Consider the following 26,494-nt stretch of genomic DNA (forward strand, 5'->3'; position numbering starts at 1 on the left):
CAAAAATGAGATTGACAGGAAGTGCAAAATGGCTAAGCAGGGATGGCTAGAGGACAAATGTAAGGATGTAGAGGCGCATATCACTAGGGGAAAGATAAATATTGTCTACAGACAAATTAAAGAGACCTTTGGATAAAAGAGAACCACTTGCATGAATATCAAGAGCTCAGATGGAAACCCAGTTCTAAGCAAAGAAGGGAAAGCAGAAAGGTGGAAGGAGTATATAGAGCGTCTATACAAGGGCAATGTTCTTGAGGACAATATTATAGAAATGGAAGAGAATGTAGATGATGACGAAATAGGAGATATGATACTGCTTGAAGCGTTTGACAGAGCACTGAAAGACCTAAGTCGAAACAGGGCCCCAGGAGTAGACAACATACCATTAGAACTACTGACAACCATGGGAGAGACAGGCCTAACAAAACTGTGCCACCTAGTGAGCAAGATGTATGAGATAGGCGAAATACCCTCAGACTTCAAGAAGAATATAATAATTCCAATCCCAAAGAAAGCAGGTGTTGACAGATGTGAAAATTACTGAAGTATCAGTTTAATAAGTCACAGCTGCAAAATACTAATACAAATTCTTTACAGATGAATGGAAAAACTGGTAGAAGCCAACCTCGGGGAAGATCAGTTTGGATTCCGTAGAAATGTTGGAACACGTGAGGTAATACTGACCCTATGACTTTTCATAGAAGATAGGTTAAGGAAAGGCAAACCTATGTTTCTAGCATTTGTAGACTTAGAGAAAGCTTTTGACAATGTTGACTGGAATACTCTTTCAAATTCTGAAGGTGGCAGGGGTAAAATACAGGGAGCGAAAGGCTATTTACAATTTGTACAAAAATCAGATGGCAGTTATAAGAGTAGAGGGGCATGAAAGGGAAGCAGTGGTTGGGAAGGGAGTGAGACAGGGTTGTAGCCTATCCCTGATGTTATTGAATCTGTATAGCCTATCCCTGATGTTATTGAATCTGTATATTGAGCAAGCAGTAAAGGAAACAAAAGAAAAATTCGGAGTAGGAATTAAAATCCATGGAGAAGAAATAAAAATGTTGAGGTTCGCCGATGACATTCTAATTCTGTCAGAAACAGCAAAGGACCTGGAAGAGGAGCTGAACGGAATGGACAGCGTCTTGAAAGGAGGATATAAGATGAACATCAACAAAAGCAAAACAAGGATAATGGAACGTAGTTGAATTAAGTCGGGTGATGCTGCGAGAATTAGATTAGGAAATGAGACACTTAAAGTAGTAAATGAGTTTTGCTATTTGGGGAGCAAAATAACTGATGATGGTCAAAGTAGAGAGGATATAAAATGTAGACTGGCAATGGCAAGGAAAGCATTTCTGAAGAAGAGAAATTTGTTAACATTGTGTATAGGTTTAAGTGGCAGGAAATCATTTCTGAAAGTATTTGTGTGGAGTGTAGCCATATATGGAAGTGAAATGTGAACAATAAATAGCTTAGACAAGAAGAGAATAGAAGCTTTCAAAATGTGGTGCTACAGAAGAATACTGAAGATTAGATGGGTAGATCACATAACTAATGAGGAGGTATTGAATAGAATTGGAAAGAAGACAAATTTGTGGCACAACTTGAATAGAAGAAGGGATTGGTTGGTAGGGCATATTCTGAGGCATCAAGGGATCACCAATTTAGTATTTGAGGGCAGTGTGGAGGGTAAAAATCATAGAGGGAGGCCAAGAGATGAATACACTAAACAGATTCAGAAGGATGTAGGTTGCAGTAGGTACTGGGAGATGAAGAAGCTTGCACAGGATAGCGTAGCATGGAGAGCTGCATCAAACCAGTCTCTGGACTGAAGACCACAACGACAACCCTATATGATCACACCTTTGACAATAAGTGTAGTTGTTGCACTGCATCAAATTCTTTTTGGCAGTCTTTGCACCACTTTGAAATCTTATCAGGAGCTGACTCAATATTTATCCAGATTCTTTCAGACAGTACTTCATTATAGATACTTGCATTGTCTGCAAAAAGCCTAATGTTATTAATCAGCTATCTGACTGGCATCACCCCTGGTAGCTGAGTGTTCAGTGTAACGGAATGTCACGCCTAACGGCCCGGGTTCAATTCCCAGCTGGGTTGGAGATTTTCTCTGCTCAGGGACTGGGTGTTGTGTTGTCCTTATCATCATCACTTCATCCCTATCAACACACAAGTCGTCAAAGTGGCGTCAACTCGAAAGACTTGCACCAGGCGACCGGTCTACCTGACAGGAGACCCTAGCCACATGGCATTTACATTTTACATCTGACTGGCAGTCTCCCTGACTGACAGTCTACCTGACTGCCTTGATCCAAAGCTTTCAGTACATCCTATGAGAAAAGTGTGAGTGGGTTTCACATGATCGATGTTTTCAGAATCCACGCTGGTTGGCACTGAAGATCATTCTGTTCAAGATATCTTATTATGTTTGAACTCAGCATATGTTCTAAGATTTTACAACAAATCAATGCCAAGGACACTGAATGGCAGTTTTGTGGGTCACTTCTAGTACTCTTCTTCTACGAAGTGTGAACTGAGTTTTTTTCCAAAAACTGGGCATGATTTTTTGCTTGAGGGATCTATGATGGATTATAGTTAGAAGAAAGGCTATCTCAGACACAAATTCAGTATGAATTTGCGACTGAGATAGCCTTTCTGCTGGCCTATGGAATTCTGCTGGGCTATGGAACTTTGTTTGATTTTAATGATTTCAGCTCTTTCTCAACACCAGTGACACTAATACTTATTTCATTCATCTTTTCAGCAGTACAAGGATTAAACTGGGGCAATTCTCCTGGGTTTTCCTTTGCAAAGGAACATCTGAAAACAGAGTTAAGCATTTCAGCTATTGCATTGCTATCCACAATTTCAGTTCTTGTCTGATTTACAAGGGACTGGACACTAACCTTGGTGCCACTAATAGTCTTTACATATTGTTACAGCATAAAGTCAGTGCTGGCATGCCAATCGAGAATGACAGAGAAGAGACAGTTGTGAAAAGAGATCAGCCAATCACACACTGACCAACACACCTCCAGGACGACAACACAACAGCTGCAGCTCCTAGGTGAAGAGGACATAAGCACCATGCCTGACAGGTGCAGCCCACTTCGAGAGCTTCTTCAATGTTAGCCACTTCATTAGCCAACACATTGTAGCCCCTATCATTAGTATTCTCTACATAGCACAGACTTGTGTTTGTCTGTTCTAAAGAAGACTGATTCTTTTGTATTTTGCTTGTGACACATCTATCAAAGTTAAGTATTGTTTTTGTCTAGTTGTAATAAAACTCATTAATATGAATTGTTTGACTGATTATCCAGCAAACTGAGTAGGCAGGATTCCTGGACACAACATATAACCAGAATTTCTTTGGGTACTGTGAAAGGTCATTTGACAATATTCTGCTTTGATAATCATTGGAGGCATCACACATTGCCTCCCATGGATTACTTCTCCCCTCTCCTGGTTTGAGCTTCCACAGATGACAGTCATGTGTGCATGAAGTGTGCTTGCTTATATGAAATATGTGTGTGTGTGTGTGTGTGTGTGTGTGTGTGTGTGTTCTCTTTCTTTTTATGATGAAGGCTGTGGCCAAAAGCTAATGCATAAGTGTCTTTTAATTGTGCCTATGCGCAACTTAACATTTCATGTTTATCGTGAGTAGCAGTCTAGCTTTTCCTTTCATTGTTGATAAACAACCAACATTATAATGCAATTTCTACCTGTAGATGAAGAAATACACATCAGGTATTTTTACCTTCAGTGTATATAGTTACATAATTTGATAACAGTCTGTTTATATTCTCATGAGATAATAAAGAAAAGGAAGGTTTCTGGTGAACTTTAATTGCAACCATGTTGGCAACACATAGATATCTATAAGTGACTCTCTGAGAAGCAGTTTAACTGTGGATAACACTGGCATTATTTCAGTAATGACCATGTCTTGTGTAAGAAACCAAAAAGCAATCCAAATCATTACAGAATACAAACAGATACATAATCTGACAAACCATCTAGCTTCAAAAGTCATATTTGTAAAAAAGTCATTATGTTTTGTTAATTTACATCTCATTAGAGAGCTCAGTGAACAGAGTACATGTAATGCACTTTAAACCGTGCCAAAACTCTTGTGGTGGGCTACAATCAAAGTATTATACATAAAATGTTTCTCAAGTTGAAATTCTAAAACACAGTTAATTCTTATATATACTGATACTAGCATCCTATTTGGATTTTTGTAACACTGAACTAACATATAAAACCTGAAAAATTGCTTTCAGAGGGAATTAAACAATAAAGCGCAATGTAGTCTTTTTGAGTATCAAAATAATTGCCAAAATCCATTTTTTTGTATTGTTAAAAAGCAAGAACACATAATTATATTTTTGTTGTTAACGCACTTTATGTAGAATGAAAAATATTATATGAAAATTACATTGGTTTTAGATTTAACATAAATCTGAATATTAATTAGTGACCTGTGTAAAGAGATTAAAATGTAACAGTTGTATTAACCTCAGAGCAAATGTGCCATGTTTAGCACTAAAAGTCAGAAAAGACAAAGCTGATATGACGGGCTAGGATGCATAGGTGATGTGTAAATGTTCCTCGTACATGGACAACATTAGCACTTACATTGCAACTTCCATAACTGTGAGAAATTTGTGGAGCAACAAACATGAACAAATTTTAAAGACTATTGAAACAAATGAATGTATTTTTATTTATGGCAGAATGCTTCCATTATGCCACTTCTTAGAGTGTCGAGACTGTGAGTCAGAAGATAGTAATTATGTAATTTGACTACACTGAGAACATTGAGAATTAAGCTAACTACTGGAACTGCCCATTTTCTTGTGAAATATTGGAGTTGGTAGTGCTGAACTCAGGTCAGGCATGATTATACACACTGATTCCAGCTGAGAATTTGAGCAGGTGGTCACAATATCCAAGCATGTAGTGTACTTAATATTAATTTAAGATTTGTTTCATGCTGTCTACATGGTGTTGCAGTTTTTATGGCCAGCTGTGTATCATTAGAGACCACTTACTTGTCTGCATCTTACTGAATGGGTGTTACTACTGCAAGCAAAAGGCTTCAGGAAATACACATTCACTCACCATCGGGCTACAAACGAAACTTATGAGAGAAGCTGACAAGTCAGCACAAGATTTTAATACTTTGTCTGAAATACCATAATAGACACAAGAGTTACTTCTTTTCAGTGACATAAAGATTGTTTTGATCTCTCTAACAGATGATTTGAAAATATATATAACTGGATATATGAAATACCTACTCACCATGTGGTGGGAGGAGAAATTCCTGAGTTGGAATTATGGGCAACTTTTCTGTAACTCTCCTCATCCCTCACACACTCACATAAATGCAAATCACACACACATGACCACAGTCTCTGGCTGCTGAGGACAGAGTGCTCAGACTAGCCAGTCTGGCCTCAGCAGCCACAGACTGTGGTCATGTGTGTGTAAGTTGTATTTACACGCGTACGTGTGTGTGTGTGTGTGTGTGTGTGTGTGTGTGTGTGTGTGTGTGTGTGTGTGTGCATGCATACGTGGTCTATTTCTAACAAAGGCTTTGTTGGCTGAAGGCTCACATTCTGACACTTTTTGTTGTGCCTATCTGCAACTCATCATCTCTGCCATATGGTGAGTAGTAACTATCCTTTTCATAAATTGTAACATTCCATCCTAGGTTTTCTACTGATTTTACTTTTGATGGTCCATTTTTTTTCTTTGTGTTTTCAGAATTCATTTAGTAGCCAATGATTTGAATTTGATAACATCTAGGGAGATGAGTCTTTTTTTATCTTACCAAGCTTATTCATTTCATTCCAAACAAGACATCAAATTTTGAATTTTTTGTGCATAGTAGTTTCTCTTTTTAATGAAATGGTAAAGAATTTTGCTACTTTGCTTGCAGTGCCCCTGTAATTTTTGAAGGGAGTTAGCCCTCTGTATTAAATAAAGCTCTCTCTTTCTGGCAGAGGACACTTTGATCCCAGATATCATCCATCATTTGTACATTTTAAAGTTGAAATGGAAGTATTAGATAAATACAGCAGCTGAGTAGTAGAAGAGGAGGTTCTGTGACGTTTTCAAGCAGCTGTTTTTCTTGTAAAACACCTAATGACTATAGTGATTACAAATGGCTATAACTATTTAATCTGCAGTGATACATTGATTAGAATTTCAGAAAATGCAAAAGAAAGTTTAAAATTTTGGTTGTTTTGCAAGTGCAGTGAATCAGAAGTCAGCATGAAGCAATGCTGGATGCCTTGGAGGAACAAATATCTTGCTACATGTCTCATTTTTAAAGATGTGGCAGTCTTTCACGTCATATACAATGTCAACTGACAGAACGTTCAAATAGGAGGTACAGGAAATCCTTCATGTGAAACTGGAAGTTAGTATGCCCTGAAAGTTAATGTATTCTGTGCAATGTCAGCACAAAAACTGGATACTCATTTTTTTCTTCACTGAGCTAAGTCTTTCAACAAATATTTCCCTTGACATGCTTGAGCAATGGGTGATGCCTCAGTTGATATGAAGCGTCTGCACACAAAAGTATGGAGGATCCCACATTTTAAATCAGTATCTTCCAAACTGAAACTTCATTCTGGATCTTCCAAACTGTTGGAGTGGTTGTACTGGATATGACAATGCTGTGTTCTGCTCTTGTCTGCCTAGAGTTCTTTTTATGAGGTTATGCCATAGACCATTGTATGAGCCTACTTTACCAAAAACAATTTGAGAACTCAAAATTTTTTTCACATTATTGATTCCACATATGCTTCAGAATGTAGGGAGTGAAATGAGTTACCACCAGATGCTGCCCATGTGACCATGGGGTGGCATGTAGAACATCTGTAAAGTATGTAAAATATTGAACTTTTGCATTCTCAGTAATTCTTATTTTCATTTTGCTATGCATTAAATAGTTATAGCCATTTGTAACCACTATATTCATTTTAAATTTCCCTATAAATAAACATAAAAAAGTAAAAATATGAAAAGGATAGTTGCTACTGACTGTATAGTGGAGATGCTGAGCTGCAAATAGGCGTAACAAAAAGACTGTGAGAAAATGAGCTTTCGGCCAATAAGGCCTTTGTCGAAAATAGACAGCACGCACGCACGCACGCACGCACGCACACACACACACACACACACACACACACACACACACACACAGACACACACACGCACACACACGACTGCAGTCTCTGTCAGCTGAAGCCAGACTGCCAGCAGCAATGCCTGATGGAAAAGCAATGGGGTGAGGGGGGTAAGGAGGAGACTGGGGTGGGGAGGGGAAGAGATAGCAAAACAGGGGTGGGGGAGGATAAAGTGCTATTTGCAAGAGTGAGCAGGTACAAGGTGGAGAGAGGTTGAGCAATTAGGTTTAGTCAGGAGGTTAAATGAAGGGCAGGAAGGAGGCAGCGGGGTGGAGGGGGGGGAGGGGGGGGGGGGGTAGCATAAAAGGTGAAAACTAAAAAGAGAAAATGACTGGGTGTGTTGGTGGAATAGAGGGTCGTGTAGTGCTGAAATGAGAACAGGGAAGGCCAGGAGGATTATGGGAACTTTGGATATATTACAGGTATATTGCTCCTTCCAATACAAAGTACATTCTCATAACTCTCCTGGCCTCAGCTTTAGTTGTCCTTACCCTTCTAGCTCCTTCCTTCTTCCGATTACAGCACTACACAGCCCTCTATTCCACCAATGCACACAGTCTTTTTTCTTTTTAATTTTCTTCTTTTCTGCTAATGCCCCCATCTCCCCCGCCCTCCATCTAACATCCTGACTACACCTACCTGCCCACCCTCTCTCTGCCTCATCCCTGCTCACTTCCACAAGCAGTATTTTACCATTCCCATGCTATCACTCCACCTCTCCATTCCAGCCCCCTCCTTAACCCCACCATCTGATTGCCTCTCCCATCATTCACTGGTGCACACAGTCTGGCTTCAGCATCCAGGGACTGCAGTCGTGTGTGAGAGTTGCATTTGCATTTGTGTGTGTGTCTGTGTGTAATCTATTTTCAACAAAGGCCTTGTTGGCCGAAAGCTCATTGTCTGACAGTCTTTTTGTTGCAACTCGGCATCTCCCCTGTATTGTGACTAGCAACTATCCTTTTCATATTGTTATATTGTATCCTTGATATTCCATTGTTTCATAAATAATATAATTTACAAGCAATTCCTAATTATCAGTATGAGTGTATTAGCACTAGCCATAATTTGTTTCTAGTATGCTTAATCAAAGTAGCCTCCAATGGCTCCTCCTGCCTGCTATTGCATAACCTGATTCATTTCGCACACCTGAAAGGATTGCTAAGGTCAATGAATATGTCCACCATTACATACACTTTAAGACAAAGAAGATAACACGCCATGAAGGAATAAATGAAGGAATAAATATTCAAATGGGATAGTGATAAGAAGATGTAGCTTACATGTACAGACAAACAATTACAATTTCAGAAAAAATGGATAATTTATTCAAGAGAAAGAACTTAACAAATTGTACAAGTCAGTAATACCTTGCTGCACCTCTGACCCTTACGCAAGCAGTTATTCAGCTTGGCATTGATTGACAGAGCTGTTGGATGACCTCTCAAGTGACATCGTGCAAATTTTTGTCCAATTGGAATGTTAAAGCTCCAAACTCCTGAGATAGTTCGAGGGCCCTGCCTATAATGTTCAAAACATTCTCAATATGGGAGAGATTTGGCGAACTTGCTGGTCACAGGAGGGCTTGGCAGCCACAAAGACAAGCAACAAGCAGTAGAAGCTCTCACCATGTACAGAAGGGCAATACCCTGCTAGAATATAAGCCCAGGACGGATTGCTATGAAGGTCAACAAAATGGGGCATAAAATATCGTTGACGTACCGCACTGTTGTAAGGGTGCTGCAGATGACAACCAAGGGGTCTTGCTATGTAATGAAATGCCACACCAGACCATCACCCCTGGTTGTTGGTCCATGCGAGAGGTGACAGTCAGTTTGGTAACCCAGCTATGTTTAGGGCATCTCCAGAAACATCTTTGCTGGTCATCAGGGCTCAATTCAATGGGGACTCATCACTGAATACAGTTCTACTACACTCAATGAGATTCCATGGTTGTTATGAGAGATATATTAAAGCTACAGAAATAGTATAAAATATATTCTCAGAATAATAAAATGACAGAAAAAAGATATGTGATGCAGCATGTTTGGACACCAGCTCATCCTCTAAAACTTTGTGTATTACAGTATGCTGTATCAAAAGGAAAATTCTGTTGGGATAAATAATAAATTATGAGACAAAATTTCTGGTCATTATCTACCTTCAGGTGGCGAAATATTTAGTACTGCTGATAGATATCATACGACAGTACAAGTGATGACACTGCCCTAGCTTTCAGAAATGTTAGTTCATTCCTTGGGGAAGGCAGAGAGAGAGGATGGAGCAGTTTAGAAAGGAAGGGCAGATCAATCAAACCACAGTTTCTAGCCTCATCTTCCCTACAGGCTGAACCCTCTCATCCTGAAGTCCGATAGAGCTGCCATTCCTTTATGACATTCACCAACAGATCATTCTCTCCTTCCTGAGGAAGAAACTAATAGTACCAAAAACTAGGACAATTTCATCTCATTCATTTTCAAATGTGCCTATCAGCAGTAGTAAATATTTTGCCGGTTGAAGGAAAGTAGTGAATATAGGCCTACTGTAGCAATTAAAATTAAACATCTTAAACCAAAAATTAAAAGATTTAAGTATACCTCCTGGAATTGATAATATTATATACAGCAGGATTTGTGAAAGTTGGGTCATCAAGTTCATTATGTCCCCATCTCCTAAAACAGTTGAGATCAATGAATACCTCTTTCCTAAATTTTCTTTGATATTCCATGGCAATTCTTGTTGCTTTGACAACCAGCTAGAACAAGCAAAGAAAATTTTCAAGTCATACACAAAACAAATTACAAAAATAAAAAAAGTAAATATCAACATTAATGGAATATTTACCTCAGGATAGTCGCCATTCACATGTAAAACAGGTGCTGAAATCATCTTTGCAAGATCAGATGGATATCTTGATGATCTACCTCGGTCTGCAGGTGTTGTGAAACCTAACTGATTGTTAACAATTAAGTGGACAGTGCCTCCTACTTCAAAATGTGGCACTTTACATAACTGCAGAGTCTCTTGATTGACACCTTGACCCGTAAATGCTGCATCACCATGAACCTTAAATAAAGATGCAACAGAAATTCATCCTTAGCACTCCAGAAATAAAATAATATTCCAAAGAGGCATTAAAAACAATATATGAGTTAAGTAAAGAGGGTAAGCAATAAAGAAAAGTGAAGGAGATGAAAGAAAGTCGGATCAAATGCAGCTCAAAAATGAGAGACATGAAGCAGAAGCAAATAATATTTTAAAATTTATATATTTATTTTACTTAACAAGATCAGGATCTTCAAACAATCTCTTACAACTAACCATATATTCTAATAAAATCCTCTTTACAAATAACACAGTGTTAAACATAGATAGAAGCTAATGTACTCTTTCAGTAATATAAAAGTAGGAATAAGGATCATGAGGATAATATTAGAATAATTAATTTGTGTACAGAGACATTCAGACAATCATTCTTCTCACACTCCACATGTGAATGGAATGGGAAGAAACCCTAATAATTGGTACAATGGGGTGTACCCTCTGCCATGTACCTCACAGTGGCTTGCAGAAGTGTGTATGTGGATGTGGATGTAGTACTATTAGCAGTAGTAATAATAGTAACAATAATAACAGGAAATAATAATATGATTTACAACTAAGAAGCTGTAACTTACCACACAAAAGCGTTGGTATGTTGATAGAGACAATAAAAACAATAAAAAACACCCACACAAATTTCAGGTTTTTGCAACCCAAGGTTGCTTCATCAGGAAAGAGGGAAGGAGAGAGAAAGACGAAAGGATGTGGGTTTCAAGGGAGAGGGTAAGTAGTCATTCCAATCCCGGGAGTGGAAAGACGTACCTTGGGGGAAAAAAGGACAGGTATACACTCGCACACACACACATATCCATCTGCACATATACACACACAGGCAGACATATGTAAATGCAAAGAGGTTGGGCAGAGATGTCAGTTGAGATGCCTCTGTACTTCCGCCTCGACTGACATCTCTGCCCTCTCCCTTAAAACCCACATCCTTTCATCTTTCCCTCTCCTTCCCTCTTTCCTGATGAAGCAACCATGGGTTGTGAAAGCTTGATATTTGTGTGTGTGTTTGTGTGTTTTTCATTGTGTCTATCTACCAGCACTTTCCTGTTTGGTAAGTCACAGCATCTTTTTTTAAAAATTAAAGTCTCAGTCCAGCAAACTGTTTTAATCTGCCAGGAAGTTTCTTATCAACACTCACTCCATTTGGAAGCTAAAATTACATTCAAGAAGTAAGTATTTTGGGATCTTCTCCAAAACTCCTTGATCAATTTCAACCGAATTTTGCACACAAACAGGAAAATTCACAAGTATCAGCACTGTAGGGTTTATAACCTCCAAACGCTCCAACAGGAGCCAAAATACCAGCAAAAGCATGTTTTTTCAGTCCCTACCAAATAGTCTGCCTGCATGACAGTCGTGTTGTGTGAAAATTGTATTTGACTGACTTACCGACTTACTTTGCAGGGCAGCCTACGCATCAGGTGCAAGAAATGACTTTCCAGCATCTGACATTTAGGCTAACCTGCTAGACAGGTATACCAAGTTTTGGCATTCACAGCCAGCTTTATTGACATGCTTTACAAGGCAGCCTATACATAAGAGGAAGAAGCGGCCGTGTTGTGGGAGTAGTATTGGCTTTCTTTATAAACCCATTCTGCAGGGACTACACATGCAGATGGGCAGGGCTAGGGGAGGATAGGGTCAAGGGGGCAGAATGTGCTGACAGAGAGAGAGAGAGTGGCAGGAGAGGCTGAACATAGAGGAGAGAGGAGGAGGAGGAGGTGGGCGTGGAGAGGGCTAAGAGGAGATGGGCAGAGAGAGTGGAGGAGGAGATGGACAGAGAGAGGGGGAGGAGGAGATGAACAGAGAGGGGGGAGGAGATGTAAAGAGAGAGGAGACGGAGGAGATGTCAGAGGAAGAGCAGTAGGTGGATGGGGAGTGGGAGAGGAGGAGATGGATAGATGGATAGGGAGAGGCAGGAGAGGCAGGCAGGAGGAGATGGAAGGGGAAAGGAGGCAGGGTGGAGAGGAGGAGATGAATAGCAAGAGAGTAGTAGAAGGAGGTCAGAGAGAGGGAAGGGGGAGGATGACAAGGGCAAAAGGGGATAGAGGAGGAGATCAGCAGTGGGAGGGAGGAGAAAAATATGGTCAGAGAGAGGTGGGGGAAAGAGATGGGCTAAGAGAGGGGGAGGAGGAGATGAAGAGACAGAGAGCAAAGGGATAAGGAGATAGACAAATAGAGGAGGGAGGATGAGATGGACATGGAGACGTGGGAGGGCAGATGTGTGCAATACACGTGTTGAATGCATTCACGAGTGAAGCTGTAGGGAAGGGAAGAGGCTAGTAATAAATAATGATAATAATAATAATAATATAAAGAATATAAAAGTTTCTTGTGTCTGATATCCCCCTCACCACGTATGTGTTACTTTTCTTTCCCTTCTGCATCTGTACTTACATTTTTCTACTCCCTAATACTGTCCTTATGAGGACTTTTCAAAATTTGCAAACAGTCAAGATTCAGCTGTATTCTTAAATTATTTGGTCTCTTCTGTCATATATTATTAGTACAAATAATAGTAATTATAATAAAAGCTCCCTCCTAGGATATGCCGCCTTGTCACAAGCATCTTCAGTGCCAGGCATGAGGGCTTGCACATTCTGCCAAAGTCAAGAGCTGTACTGGCAGTAGCATAGCTACTGGGAGGGTCCCCCAAGCCGAAGTGGTCTTGATGGAGAAGCCAGACAAAGTGTATCCTACAATATAGTGCAGGGAGGGCTCTAGAGGTGCAGTAAAGCCAACTTCCCTAAAGGAGTAAACCCGATACAAATCTTGGTCCTCCAAGTTGGGGGTTGGGCAAGCGACTAACAACCCCTTCCTGTAAAAGAAATCCCTGTTCAGAAACCTCAAAGTGAAGAAGCTGGACTGATACATGGAAAATGACACAGCACTCTTAAAGGGAAAGGCAAAGGCAACTGAAAAAGGAAAGCTGATGTGTTTATTGGAATGTGGAATGTAAGATCATTATACAGGGCGGGGGCCCTGAGGCCACTGCTAGAATAGCTTGATAAAACAAAAGCAGGCACATCGCAGTACAGGAAATGCGATGGAATCAAAATAAAGTGCTTGCTATGAAGATCTGGATAATTTTCTACCATGGCCCAGAGAGCAACCATGAATTTGGTATAGAGTTCACAGTTAGACAAAAATTTAAAAATATAGTGGGTAGATTTAATGGAATAACATCAAGAAACTCACAAATGAGACTGAAGACCCGATTCGCAAACTATTCATTGATCAATGTACGTGCACCTACAGAAGTAGCAGATGATCAGGATAAGGACACCTTCTATGAGGACCTCAAGGGAGCCTATGATGTGTGCCCTGAGCATGATGATAAAATAATTGTTGGAGATCTCAGTGCACAGATTGGAAAAGAATATCATTACCATCCAGCAAATAGGAAAGCATAGTCTCCATAAATACCTAAATGATAATGGACACAGAATTGTTAAGTTTGCACTATCACATAACATTGCTGTAGGAAGCACTCTGTTTCCACACAAAAGGATCCATAAAGCAACATGGTATAGCCTTGATCAGCATACCTTCAATCAAAATGATCTTGTAATTACTGACGGCAGGCATTTCTAAAACTTACTTGATGTATGAACCTACAGAGGAGTTAAAGTGGATTCAGACCTCCACCTTTTAATTGAGAAACAAGAGCTTGAATATCTAATGCAAGGAAAGCCAAACAAACATCTCAAAGAAACTATTTGGTACCAAAGTTAAAAAATGAAGAGATTGCTAAAACATCCTCTGAGAAGCTTACTAGGAATCTTACACTATACACTTTTAGTGTAAGTGGTACTCTGTATCAGGAATGGAGTGTTTGCAGGGATGCAGTCATTAAGGTAGCAGAAGAAGTTCTAGGGAAATAAGGAAAACAACCAAAGAATTCATGGTTTGATAAAGACTGTAAGGAAATAAGTCATGAAAAAAAACTTGGCTTTATAGGGAAATGCTTGATAAATAGTATACACATTTAGAAGTAAGAAATTATCAAGATAAAAGGAAAGAAGAGAAGAAACTGTATTGGAAGAAGAGAAGGAAATGGGAAAGAAAGCAGATTGAGGAGTTGGAGACAATTGGAAAAACAAACGATGTCAGAAAATTCTATCAGAAAATTAATAGTGAAAAAAGAACATTTTGGCCATGTATTTATATATGTAAAAAGTAAAAATGGTGAGTTACCAACTGATGACCAAGAGATATTGGAACATTGGGTAGTATATTTTAGTGAATTGTTGGATGCTACAGAGCCCAATATTGAAGAGATCATAATCCACACTGAAGCAGATGATGAGACCATAGTCCCCCCCCCCCCTCCCCCCTTTCTCCCACTCTCTCTCTCTCTCTCTCTCTCTCTCTCTCTCTCTCTCTCTCTCTCTCTCTCAAGGAGAAGTAGACAAAGCAATAGCCTGACTGAATAACAATAAAGCACCAGGGACTCATAATATAACATCAGAACTATTGAAAGGCCAAGTAGTTGAGTTAAATCACAGGATATACAAGATTTTATGCTTTCTCTGGTAAAAGGAAGAGATGACGGAAGAATGGAATGTAGAGAGAGTGTGTTTGATACACAAGAAAGGAGACATTTTTAAATGTGGCAACTACAGAGGCATAACACTCCTAAATATTACTTATAAAATACTGTCAAATATCTTGTTTACTAGACTCTCACCTATAGTAGAAAACATTATTCGATATTATCAATGTGGATTCAGACCAGGAAAGTCATGTGTGAACCAGTTATTTACTCTCTTGTAAATTGTAGAAAAGACCAACAAATTTAATGTTGGTGTACACCATCTTTTCATTGGTTTCAAATCTGGCATATGACACAATAAATTGGGCTAAACTTTATGAAGCAATGTGGGAATTTCAGGTGCCTGAGGGACCAAAACAAGAAAAAATTGTCTGGTAAAGATGGGTTGCAAAATGCATACCTTAAGAGTTATGAGTACTTGTTCAGTGGAAGACATCTGTACCACAATAGCAAAGATGAAGAAGTGTTCATAGCTCTTAGGTATGCATTTTAGAGCCCATGTTTACTAGTCTATTTTTTTCTAAATGCTTATTTCTGTCATATCGCTGAATACTGACCGTTCCAGCTGGGACACCATACAGTAAGATATGCGACAAGTCAGTTGAGGGATCGTATGATGGATAAACATTTATAGGTGATATTATAGGTACATATATTATAAATAATTAATATCAAAATGCTTATAATTAGCTTACAATACATAATAGTCCTTTTCTTGAAATTAAATAAGTGTAAGCACCAGAACAAGACAGAGTATCTATTTAAACAAAAAATTTGATTAGACAATATGGCTCTGAAATACACTGCCATTACACATTACTGTAAAATTTTAGACAGTTTATAATATATTTAACATATATAAGGGTTGATCTGTGAGAGATTCTTTTAAGCCACGGATGCAGATGTCACATAAATATACGTTCAGTCTGATTTTAAGACTTGATGTAATATCTAAAGATTTAGTTTTTGGGGGCAACTGGATGTAAATTTTGTAACCATAATGTGATATTTTTCAGTGACTGAGGATAGTTTATACTTTTTTAAATCTTAGATATCTTCAGTTCTGTGGAAAAAGTTTGGATATTTGTTGCATATGCTTTAACACGTTGGAGACCAAGCCTGAGCATAGCTTGGTCTGTAACTTTGTGTTAAAAAGACTATCACAGAATATTGGTCAGGCCATGATTTTCTGAATGTGTGAGCCACTTACTGTTCATAAACTGGACTTATTTCATATGAGAGCAATGTACTGACACCTAGTGACATGTTACTTGACTGTTTCAGCCTTCTGTTGTCAGTTTCTAGAATTATTTTGAAAGAAACATTAGCAAATGTAACAGCTACTCTTGTGAATCTCTGAGTTAATATGATCACACTGACATAATTTTGACCATGTACTCATTAGGTTTTACAGTTTGCCATAATTCTGCTACAAATAAGTCATGCTTGTTGAGTGAGCAAGGAATTTTGGAAGCTCAGGAGGAAGAAAAGTGGAATAAAATTTCAGCCTGCAGACTTAAATTAATATTGCATTGAATAGGTCTGTGAGTGCCGTGCTGCATTTGTAACAGAGTTGAAAACATGCAGGATAGCAGTTCTGACAGTATCCATGGCACACTAAAAAATGTTTTAAACTTGATTATGCATCTAGAGAGAACTCTAATAAGACTTTGTTCAGTTATTTGGGATGATTTCAAAATCCAATTTAGATAGTCCTAATTGATAGTACTTAAGAGTTATTCATCTCAAGCTTTATCTAGTTCCCATGTTACAAAATTAGTTGTCTCACTGTGTGTTGTGCAGTTGTTTTCAGTGTGTTAGTGTTCATATAGCAGCTGCCCTTTTGAGTTTTGTGGTACAGTTTAATAGTATTGCTTTTGCCATCTTTAAAGACATCCCTGCAAGTTCTTACTTTTCCTTGTTTATATCATTTTGAGTGTTTCAGTTTTAATAGTGTAGAGTTATGCTGCCTACAGCACCATGGCCAGTAGTTTAATCTCTTATTGCAGCCTGCTTGTAGTTTCTGACTACACTGTTGTGTGTGTGTGTGTGTGTGTGTGTGTGTGTGTGTGCGTGTGTGTGTCTGGGTGTGTGTGTGTATGTGTGTGTGTGTGTGTGTGTGTGTGTGTGTGTGTGTGAGAGGGAGGAGGGAGTGAGTGAGTGAGTGTGAGTGTGTGTGTGTGTGTGTGTGTGTGTGTGTGTGAGAGAGAGAGAGAGAGAGAGAGAGAGAGAGAGAGAGAGAGAGAGCACCCGCCATGGTTGACAGACTCAGGCTACTGCTCTAAATCGTACGGCTTTTGAGGAACCTCTGGCTAAAGCTGTGCCACTTCTGGTACCACTAGAATCTTCTGGAAACCCCAAAAACACTGTACCTTCCAATGCAACAACTGACAGGTTTGTCCTCAGCTAGTGACACATAGTAGGCAATGCTGGGTTCATGTACCTCTCGATGGAGACAAGTATGGGAGCTGAAGTGCAGGTGTCTCCTTAAATGTTAGAAAATGTACAAGCTGTTAACCAGTTCTGATATCATATCTGATCCAACAAAGAAGCCTCAACTGTCGGGACAACAGGTGATTTATAGCCATGTCCAGATAAGTGCAGAGGGTGGCTATGTTGGTAATTGAGAGTCCAATGTTTTGCTTAAAAGATAATTTTTAAGCTCATTCTTAAATTTTACTTCATCTATTATTTCCTTTATGTACACTGGCAGAGTAGTGTAAAGTTTTATTCCAAAATAACTTACATGCTTTTGGTTTGAGTTGTTCTTATCCTTTCTACATATAAATTCTTATAACTTCCAGTATTATAATTGTGGCAGTCCTCATTTGTACGTAGATTTTTCATATGTGCTCTTGTACACAGAATGCATTTAAATATATACAGTGATGGTATTGTGAGTATTTGTAGTTGTTTGAAAATGGGCCTACAATGAGTTCTTGGAGAATTATGTCCTATGCTTTGTATCGCTCTTTTCTGAAATTTGAAGATATCTATTAAGCTTGATTTAGTTTTGCTGTAAGACACGATGTACTGAAAGTAAGCAAATTACAATAGTCTAGTACAGTCTGTGCTGCATACTCTAGATAATATCCTCAATGAAAAACATGCCGAATTGAGCCTGTGGAATAAATACTTGAGATGGTCTTTCCAGCTTAAGTTTTGATCAATGTGCATGCCCAAAAACTATGTGCATTGCACACTCTCAGTCTCCTTATCAATTAGTTTTAACTGGAGGTCCATATCTTGGGTTGCTTTGCCATACTGTATATAATTTGTTTTACTTAGATTAAGTGTTAACTCGTTAGCTTTAAACCATTGTTGTATATATTTCAGGACTATGTCAGTTGCAGTGGTTAATGATTTTTTATCATCACTTACAATTGTGCTCATGCCATCTGCAAACAACGTTATTCTGGTAGAAATATTTGGATTTTTTATGTCATTTATATAAAGCAAGAATAGTAAGGACCTAGAACACTGCCCTGTGGGATGACTATTTCCAATTTCTTTGCATCTGAAACCCACTTGATTTTCTGATTTTTATGTTCTGTGATGATTTATACTGCCTGAGTTCTATCATGAAGGTAAGATTCAAACCATTGCCTCACAACTCCCCTTACACCTATTGCCTCCATCTTGTTTAACAGAATTTGGTGATGTACTGTATCGTAAGCTATAGATAGATCTCAGTTAATTCCCACTACACATTTTTTTTGTGTTGAGATTCCTGACAATCTCTTCAGTATAGGCACGGATACCTGATTCTGTGCTGTGGCCTGAGTGAAAGCCATGTTGATTGCAGTTCAGAAGTTTGTAAGCATCTAAGTAATTTATGAGTCTGGTTTTCATCAATTTCTCTAGAATTTCAGAAAATGATTGGAGAAGGGATATTGGTCTATAATTTTCTACCTTGTGTCAATCGATCAATCAATCTCTTTATTCATCCGTTAACAATATACATCGTATGGATGTAGTCAATTACAATTTAGTTTCTTATCTTTAATTTGTTTCAAAAACTTGGATAATAAATACAAATATTTTATATCAGTATATATAAATAATATTACTTTTCCATATGCAGATATTCTTCAATGCTTTAAAAACTGTGTGTTAGTAAAAATTGTTTAAGATCTACCTTGAATTTATGAAATTCTTTAATTTTCTTTATTGTAGAGCGCAATGCACTAAAAAGTATTTTGGGCTGGTAGTTTACACTTTTTTGGTAGAGTGCTGCTTTGTGGGTGTCTTGTGGGTGGGTGTCTTGTTGCATGGTTATGAACCTGATTATTTAATGTTGAAAATTCCTGGTGCGTTTTCAGACAGCATACACATTCATAGATGTATAAGCTAGGAAGAGTCATTATTTTAAATTCTTTAAATATTTCCCTGCATGACACTCTGCAGGGAACCCCTTTCATTATTCTAATAGCCCTTTTTTAAGTTTGAAAGCTTGTTTTGCCGTACCTGTATTTCCCCAGAAGATCACACCATATCTAAGCAAACTGTTCATGTAAGCATAAAAGGCACACAGCAATGATTCAGTGTTGCAGCATTCCTGAAGCATTCTTAGCATATAGCAGCATTTACTTAATTTCTTACTCAAAACTTCTAGACGCTTTTCCTATCTCAAGTGCTCATCCAACCATATAACGAGGAATTTTGTGTATGGAGCTTGTGCAATAACATAGTTCCCTAACTCAGCTTTTACTCTTCCTCTAGCTTTACTTTTAATATTACTGAAATTCATGAATACCATTTTATCCTTATTTATGAGCAAAGGATCATCACTAAACCATTTTCCTGTCTCATTTATTGTCCTAGAGACACTCTGCTGTAGATCATCCTCAGTGTATCCTTTTATAAAAATGCTCGTGTCATCAGCGAACATCACAATTTCTGCAACTGTCAGATGGTTTGGTAAATCATTTATGTACACCAAGAACAACAGAGGGCCTAACACAGAACCCTGGGGCAGTCCATAGCTAGTTTTTTTGAAATCTGAAAGGTACTCTTTGCCTTCATCACATATTTGTACTTTCTGTTGTCTGTCAGAGAGATAAGACTTGAACCATTTGAAGGCAAGTCCACGGACCCCATAACATTCTAGTTTCATAAGTAATAAGTCATGGCTGATTAAATCAAATGCTTTAGATAAATCTAAGAATATTCCACAGCTTAATTCGTTCTTGCCCATGGCATATATAACCATTTTCATGAATTGGAAGACTGCCGTTTCTGTGAATCTGTTCTTTCTAAACCCATTTTGAGCATTAGTCAGTACTTTATTTTTATTCGGGAAGTCAGCAAGCCTTTCATGCATTACTCTTTCAATTACTTTAGAGAAACCTGACAATAATGACACTGGCCTGTAATTATTTATGTCAGCTGTGCTATCCTTTTTGTGAAGTAGCTTTATTATGGAGAGTTTTAGTTGTGATGGGAACACCCCTGTCCTGAAAGAAGTATTAATAATGTCAGTTAGGTGAGAATCTATACTGGTAGAACTGTGTTTGATTACCTTGTCTGGAATTCCGTCAATAACACAAGACATTTCATTTTTTAGTTTATTAATAGCATTTTTAACTTCACATTCTGTTAATGGGTACAGAAACATTGTCTTTTCACAAGTTGTTAAACAGAGGTCTAACCTTAGAGATTTTCAACATCTGAGGAAATACACCTTCACTGAAAGACAAATTGGCAATATGTACCAGGGGCTTTATAATTTGTTGGACAACTTTTTTACTATTGACACAGGCACTTAATCCACACCTACAGACATTTTTTATTTTAGACTCTTTATCACCTTTAATATTTCATTACCATTCATGGGAGTTAACAACATACTACTGTCTATTTTGAGGCTGTTAATTTCTCATGTTCAGTAAAGTTTTTACTTAATGACACAGGCACACTTCAAAAGTAATTATTTGTGTAATTTGCCAGAGTTTCACATTTTAATTCAATATTTTCACTATTTTTGAGTACTATTTCCTGATCCTTGAGGCCCTTACCTATTTCCCTTTTCACAATTTCCCAAGCAGTCTTGATTTATTGCCCAATTTTCTAATTAATTTATTATTACTTAATAATTTTGCTTTTGTAATTACTTTTCTATATTTTTTTTAGTTTGTTACATGTTCTTTAAACTTGGGGACAGTACAACCTTTCAGATCATAGTTAAGCATTTTCAAGGTCCTGGAGGAATTTCTAATACCTGATGTGATCCAGGAATTAGCATGTAAATGCCCGTATGAGGTTGTTTTGACAAGTTTTTTAGGAAAACACATTTCAAAATTCAATATAAACAGGGAAGAAAAAACATTATATTTAGCATTTGTGCTAGTTTGTAACAGTACTACTGCCCATGATAGGTTAATCAGTGTATTTATGAAGTGAATGCAACTATTTGTGGAGAAGGTTCTTTTGTACATTTGATATGAACTGTTTTTGGTCCAAGGAGGGCTATGGGAAATTTAAGGATGAGTGCATTGTGATCATATATTCCTAGATCAACATTTATTACATCTGTATCTGTGGTATCTATATTTGTGAAAATATTATCTATGAGACTTTTTGAAGAGTTTGTTACTCTTGTAGGGTTAGTTATATGCAGATGCAAGTTGAACCTCTGCAAAACATTTAGGAACTGATATTTGGGTGCACCTTCAGTCAATAAGTTGACATTAAAATCTCCACTTATAATTATTGTTGATTTGTTATCATGTAATATATTGACTCTAACTTATTTCTAAAATTTCAGGATCACCACATGGTGCTCTGTACACTGACATTATTATTTATTTATTCTTTTGCATATTCAGCTGTATTGCTGCAGCCTCAAAATGTTTTTCTTCACTCAAGGATTCGGTTACAGTCATATTTTTAACATTTACTCCACGTTTTACATAAATGCAAACACCACCATGTCTTGTTTCCTTCCTGCAATAATGACTTACTAATTTGTATGGGGAAATACAAATATTTCTAGCTCATAACTAATGCACCAATGTTCTTGAATACAAAACAATCTATACTAGCTTCACTGGCTGTGATCTACAGTTCCAATATTTTGTTTTTAATGCACTGCATATTAAGGCTCATTATTTTTAAATTATTAAAGTTAGCTTGAGAGGAGGTGAGTGAGATGTTTCATTTAACCGAGGGCCAGAGGTTGCAACTTAATGATTTATTATGTATATATAAACATGTATTGTCAGCTAGAACTGGAGAGGTAGTAAATTTTAATTATGTCTTGAGGGTGGTACCACAAGGTAGAGGGGGTCACACCTTTCCCTATTGCAATGATAGGTAAAAACAGCAGAAAGGGTAGGATACTAAAGATTAATGTGAAGACATTAAGTGTATGTGTATGACATCTGCAATACTAGCAGCACTTGGCATGATCATTATCTGCAATGACATTGCAATGCTAGATGAAGCAGCAGTGAGGGGCAGGATACAAAAGATTCATGTGGAGATTGACAGTGTATGTGGATGTCATCTTGAATACTAGTAGCACGTGGTATGAACACTATCAGCTGTTAGAAGGTGCATTTCAAGCAATATGCAACGGTGGGATGACATTTTACCTCAGCAAGTGTGAATTTGTGGAAGCTGACTCCTTTACCTAACAGAGAGAAAATCACTAATGTTGAATGTAAGGTGTCAAAGGACAGAAGACAATTAAAGTCCTTTAGTGGATTATTCTGATTCTATAGACAGTGTATCAGTGATTATAGTCCAGATTCATGTAACTTCACATAAAGAAGAATGTAAAATGGTACTAGACAGCTGAGTGTGACAGTGAAGTGGAAGCCATTAAGAACTGCCTAAGTAACAAGAAGATAATGCACAACTCTGATATATCTTTGCATTTCTGTACTGGAGCAGACAGCTCAGATTATGAAGTGGAGGCAGTTTTGTTTCAGGAACAGATAACAAATGGGAAGACTGAGCAAGGACAATTTTATTTTGCACACAGAACGTTATCCAAATACAAATTGATGTAAGGTATCCTGGAAAAGGGATTCCAGAAAATCAGAATATATATGGAAGAGAGAAAAGTGATTGTCTACAAACATCACAGGGCTTTAAGTTACCTGCAGGAACACAACCTGCTGAATGGTAGACTCATGAGATGAGCTATGTTCTTACAGCAATTCAGTTATGATATAAATTATGTTAAAGGGCCTGAGAATAATGTGGCTGATGCTTTGTCAAGGTTGTCTTTCACTGGCAGAAGAATGTGAAGGAAATCTGGAAAATAAATAATTTCAGATATTGTACATGAAATATGTGGGGAAAGGGGAGAGAGAAGAAGAAGAGATCAAATCAGTCTCAAAGGACCTGAGGAGACAGTAGAATCAGAACCACATGTTGAAATGTGTTAAAAGTTAATTTTGGGAATAAAGGGTATGAAAAAATAGGCAAATATTGCAAAATCTATAAGGGGACTCTATGTAAACATATAATTAGACAAAGAGGAATGGAGAGTATGTTTTCCAGATGAGCATGTGGAAACCTTGATCAACTACATTCGACACAGCCATGAGCATTATGGAATACAAAAACATTTTGATAAAATGCAATACTATGGTATTTTTAATAATATGGTCAGGAGGGTAAAGAAACAGTATTTAGTGTGATAAATGTCAAAAGATGAAACATAGTATTGTTGCAACACAGGAGGAAATGCAGAAAATTATTTCTAGAAAAAATAGTGAGCCACTGGTTGTAGATTTATTTGGACCACTACCAGCAGGTCGAGGGGAATGGACTACATTAGGTTAGCAGTTGATATGTTTTCCAAGCTTGTTAAAAAGAGCTAATAGCTAGAGCATAATTAATAAATTGGAAAAATATTACAAAGTACATGTGATAATGCTCAAAGCATTCAGCTGAAAATGGAACACAGTTTATTTCTGATGTGTGAGATGAATTTACACAAAAAACTGGAATCAAGCACAAAAGAATATCAGTTTATCATCCAGCTCGCAAACCTGCTAAAAGGTAAATGAAGGAGCTGAGTAGACTATACAGGACATATTGTAGTAAAAAGCATGGTACACAGATAGAATATATAGCTGTGCTTGAAGATCTGATGAAAACCATGAAGAGTTGTGCAACAGGTTTCTTGGCATGTGAGATACTGAGGGACTGGATGGAAAGATAGCCAGATAACCTAACAGAAGACAATGTACAATTGGGAGAGAAAGAAAATGTATGGAGAAAAATATAAAATAACTCCATTCAAACAGGGTGACAAGGTGTTGGCAAGGACCAAGAGAAAATCAAGTGGAACTGATGGATAAATTAAAGTTATCTGAAATATTCCATTATCCATTTGAAATAGTCAGATGTCCTCAATCTAACACATACAAACTGATGTCCCTTGTGACTAAAAAGCAATCTGGACTGAGAAATATCACAAAGCTAAGAAATTATGTTGAGAAAGAATGGAACTCAATGTAGGAAGAAACTCCATATACTGAATGTATATAATAATATAACTTGTTGTAAGAATTTTGGATATTTATTTGTGTTTTTATATATAAAAACAAAGATGAGGTGACTTACCGAACAAAAGCGCTGGCAGGTCGATAGACACACAAACAAACACAAACATACACACAAAATTCAAGCTTTCGCAACAAACTGTTGCCTCATCAGGAAAGAGGGAAGGAGAGGGGAAGACGAAAGGAAGTGGGTTTTAAGGGAGAGGGTAAAGAGTCATTCCAATCCCGGGAGTGGAAAGACTTACCTTAGGGGGAAAAAAGGACAGGTATACACTCGCACACACGCACATATCCATCCACACATACAGACACAAGCAGACATATTTAAAGACAAAGAGTTTGTCTTTAAATATGTCTGCTTGTGTCTGTATGTGTGGATGGATATGTGCGTGTGTGCGAGTGTATACCTGTCCTTTTTTCCCCCTAAGGTAAGTCTTTCCGCTCCCGGGATTGGAATGACTCCTTACCCTCTCCCTTAAAACCCACTTCCTTTCGTCTTCCCCTCTCCTTCCCTCTTTCCTGATGAGGCAACAGTTTGTTGCGAAAGCTTGAATTTTGTGTGTATGTTTGTGTTTGTTTGTGTGTCTATCGACCTGCCAGCGCTTTTGTTCGGTAAGTCACCTCATCTTTGTTTTTATATATAATTTTTCCCACGTGGAATGTTTCCTTCCATTATATTGATATTTGTGTTTTTATATATGCATACTAGTGTGAACATTATTAGCTTCTGTGTCTTAGTAATTAATTCTCAGTACAGGGCTGGACGTATATGAAATACACAAAAATGGAAAGGATCGTATTGTATTGTTGGCTGGGAGCACCGATGAAGGGGAGTTCCGCCGCTGTATTGCAAGTCCTTTTTAGTTGATGTCACTACTTCAGCAACTTGCAGGTCCGTGATCATGTAAATGATGATGAAGGACACACAACACCCAGTGCCCTGCCAGGAATCGAACCTGGGCCCCTTGTGTGGTAGGCGGAAATGCTACCGCTACGCTACAGGGGCGGACATGAACTACACTTATATATCGTGTATGCCAAGGAATGGGATATCTATTAAGAGGTATATCAATGTAAAAGCATTTTACAGGGTTTGATTCTTTGAGGTGATAAAAATGAACTGTGATACTTTAAAATATCCTAAAGTTGTCATTCTCATATGTTCATTTGTTTTTACCTGAATAGGCTTTGTTTAAAAGTTGATCACTTTGAAGGGTTGCAATAGCCTGACAAGTGAGAGTCATGCATCTGCATTGTTTCTGTACTTACTCATGGAGATTAATTATATTTTTAATAGATGGTTTGTCTGGTGACAGCTGCACATTACTGCTGGTGTACTGGTGAGTTTGGTGGACAGAGAGCTTTGCACTGATGCAAGAAAACAAGGAATTCCCATCACCAGAAACTAATGATTAGCATAGAGCTATGACAAAATTCAGTTACACACACACACACACACACACACACACACACACACACACACACTCAGGTCTGAAACACTTGTAGGGATGTTGTAGGGCAGGTTGTACTGAAGCATAAATGTTAAGAAAAAAATTCAGTACATTGTACAGTTTCTGAGTTATTCAGCATTCAAATTAGCCAGTTGGGGCATCATGTGCTCATATTCAAGGTGCCTGTCAGGGGCGGTGTTTCCCAATGATTTGCATGCACAGCAACCTGATTGGCTCCTTCAATGTTAAATAACCTGGAAATGGCACAACATATTGAATTTTATTCTTAACATTTATGTCTCAGTACAACCTCCCCTGCAACATGCCTACATGTGTTACACATTTTTGACCATCCTGTGTGTGTATGTGTGTGTGTTTTTAGTACAAGTAGATGGAGATGCAAAGTGATACAACTACAGCATGGACAGATTTATATGATATACGCACATTAGAACGATACAGAATAAGTCATGTAAATATCAGTAAGTTTACTTCTTGGATTAGATGTTGGGTTTAAGCAATAAACATGCTGACACACTCATCACTACAAAATGATACACACGTTTTTCACAACACAACTTGGCAACTTAGTCTACTAAGAAGAATATTAGATACTGTCCTTGGTGCGACTTT

At 38.0% G+C, this 26,494-nt stretch overlaps 1 protein-coding gene across 2 annotated transcripts in view; it reads right to left on the reverse strand.

Moving 5' to 3' along the window:
• LOC124795215 (probable 2-oxoglutarate dehydrogenase E1 component DHKTD1 homolog, mitochondrial) overlaps positions 1-26,494 on the reverse strand; it is a 355,821-nt gene that overhangs the window by 170,054 nt on the left and 159,273 nt on the right. For both annotated transcript variants that reach the window (XM_047259132.1, XM_047259133.1), the window contains exons 8-9: positions 10,068-10,289; positions 9,821-9,978 (exon numbers count right to left, since the gene is read on the reverse strand). In XM_047259132.1, coding sequence (XP_047115088.1) covers positions 9,821-9,978; positions 10,068-10,289 — 380 coding nt within the window. The remainder of the gene's footprint in view (positions 1-9,820; positions 9,979-10,067; positions 10,290-26,494) is intronic.

This window comes from Schistocerca piceifrons, chromosome 4 (assembly GCF_021461385.2).
Source record: "Schistocerca piceifrons isolate TAMUIC-IGC-003096 chromosome 4, iqSchPice1.1, whole genome shotgun sequence".
NCBI lineage: Eukaryota > Metazoa > Arthropoda > Insecta > Orthoptera > Acrididae > Schistocerca > Schistocerca piceifrons.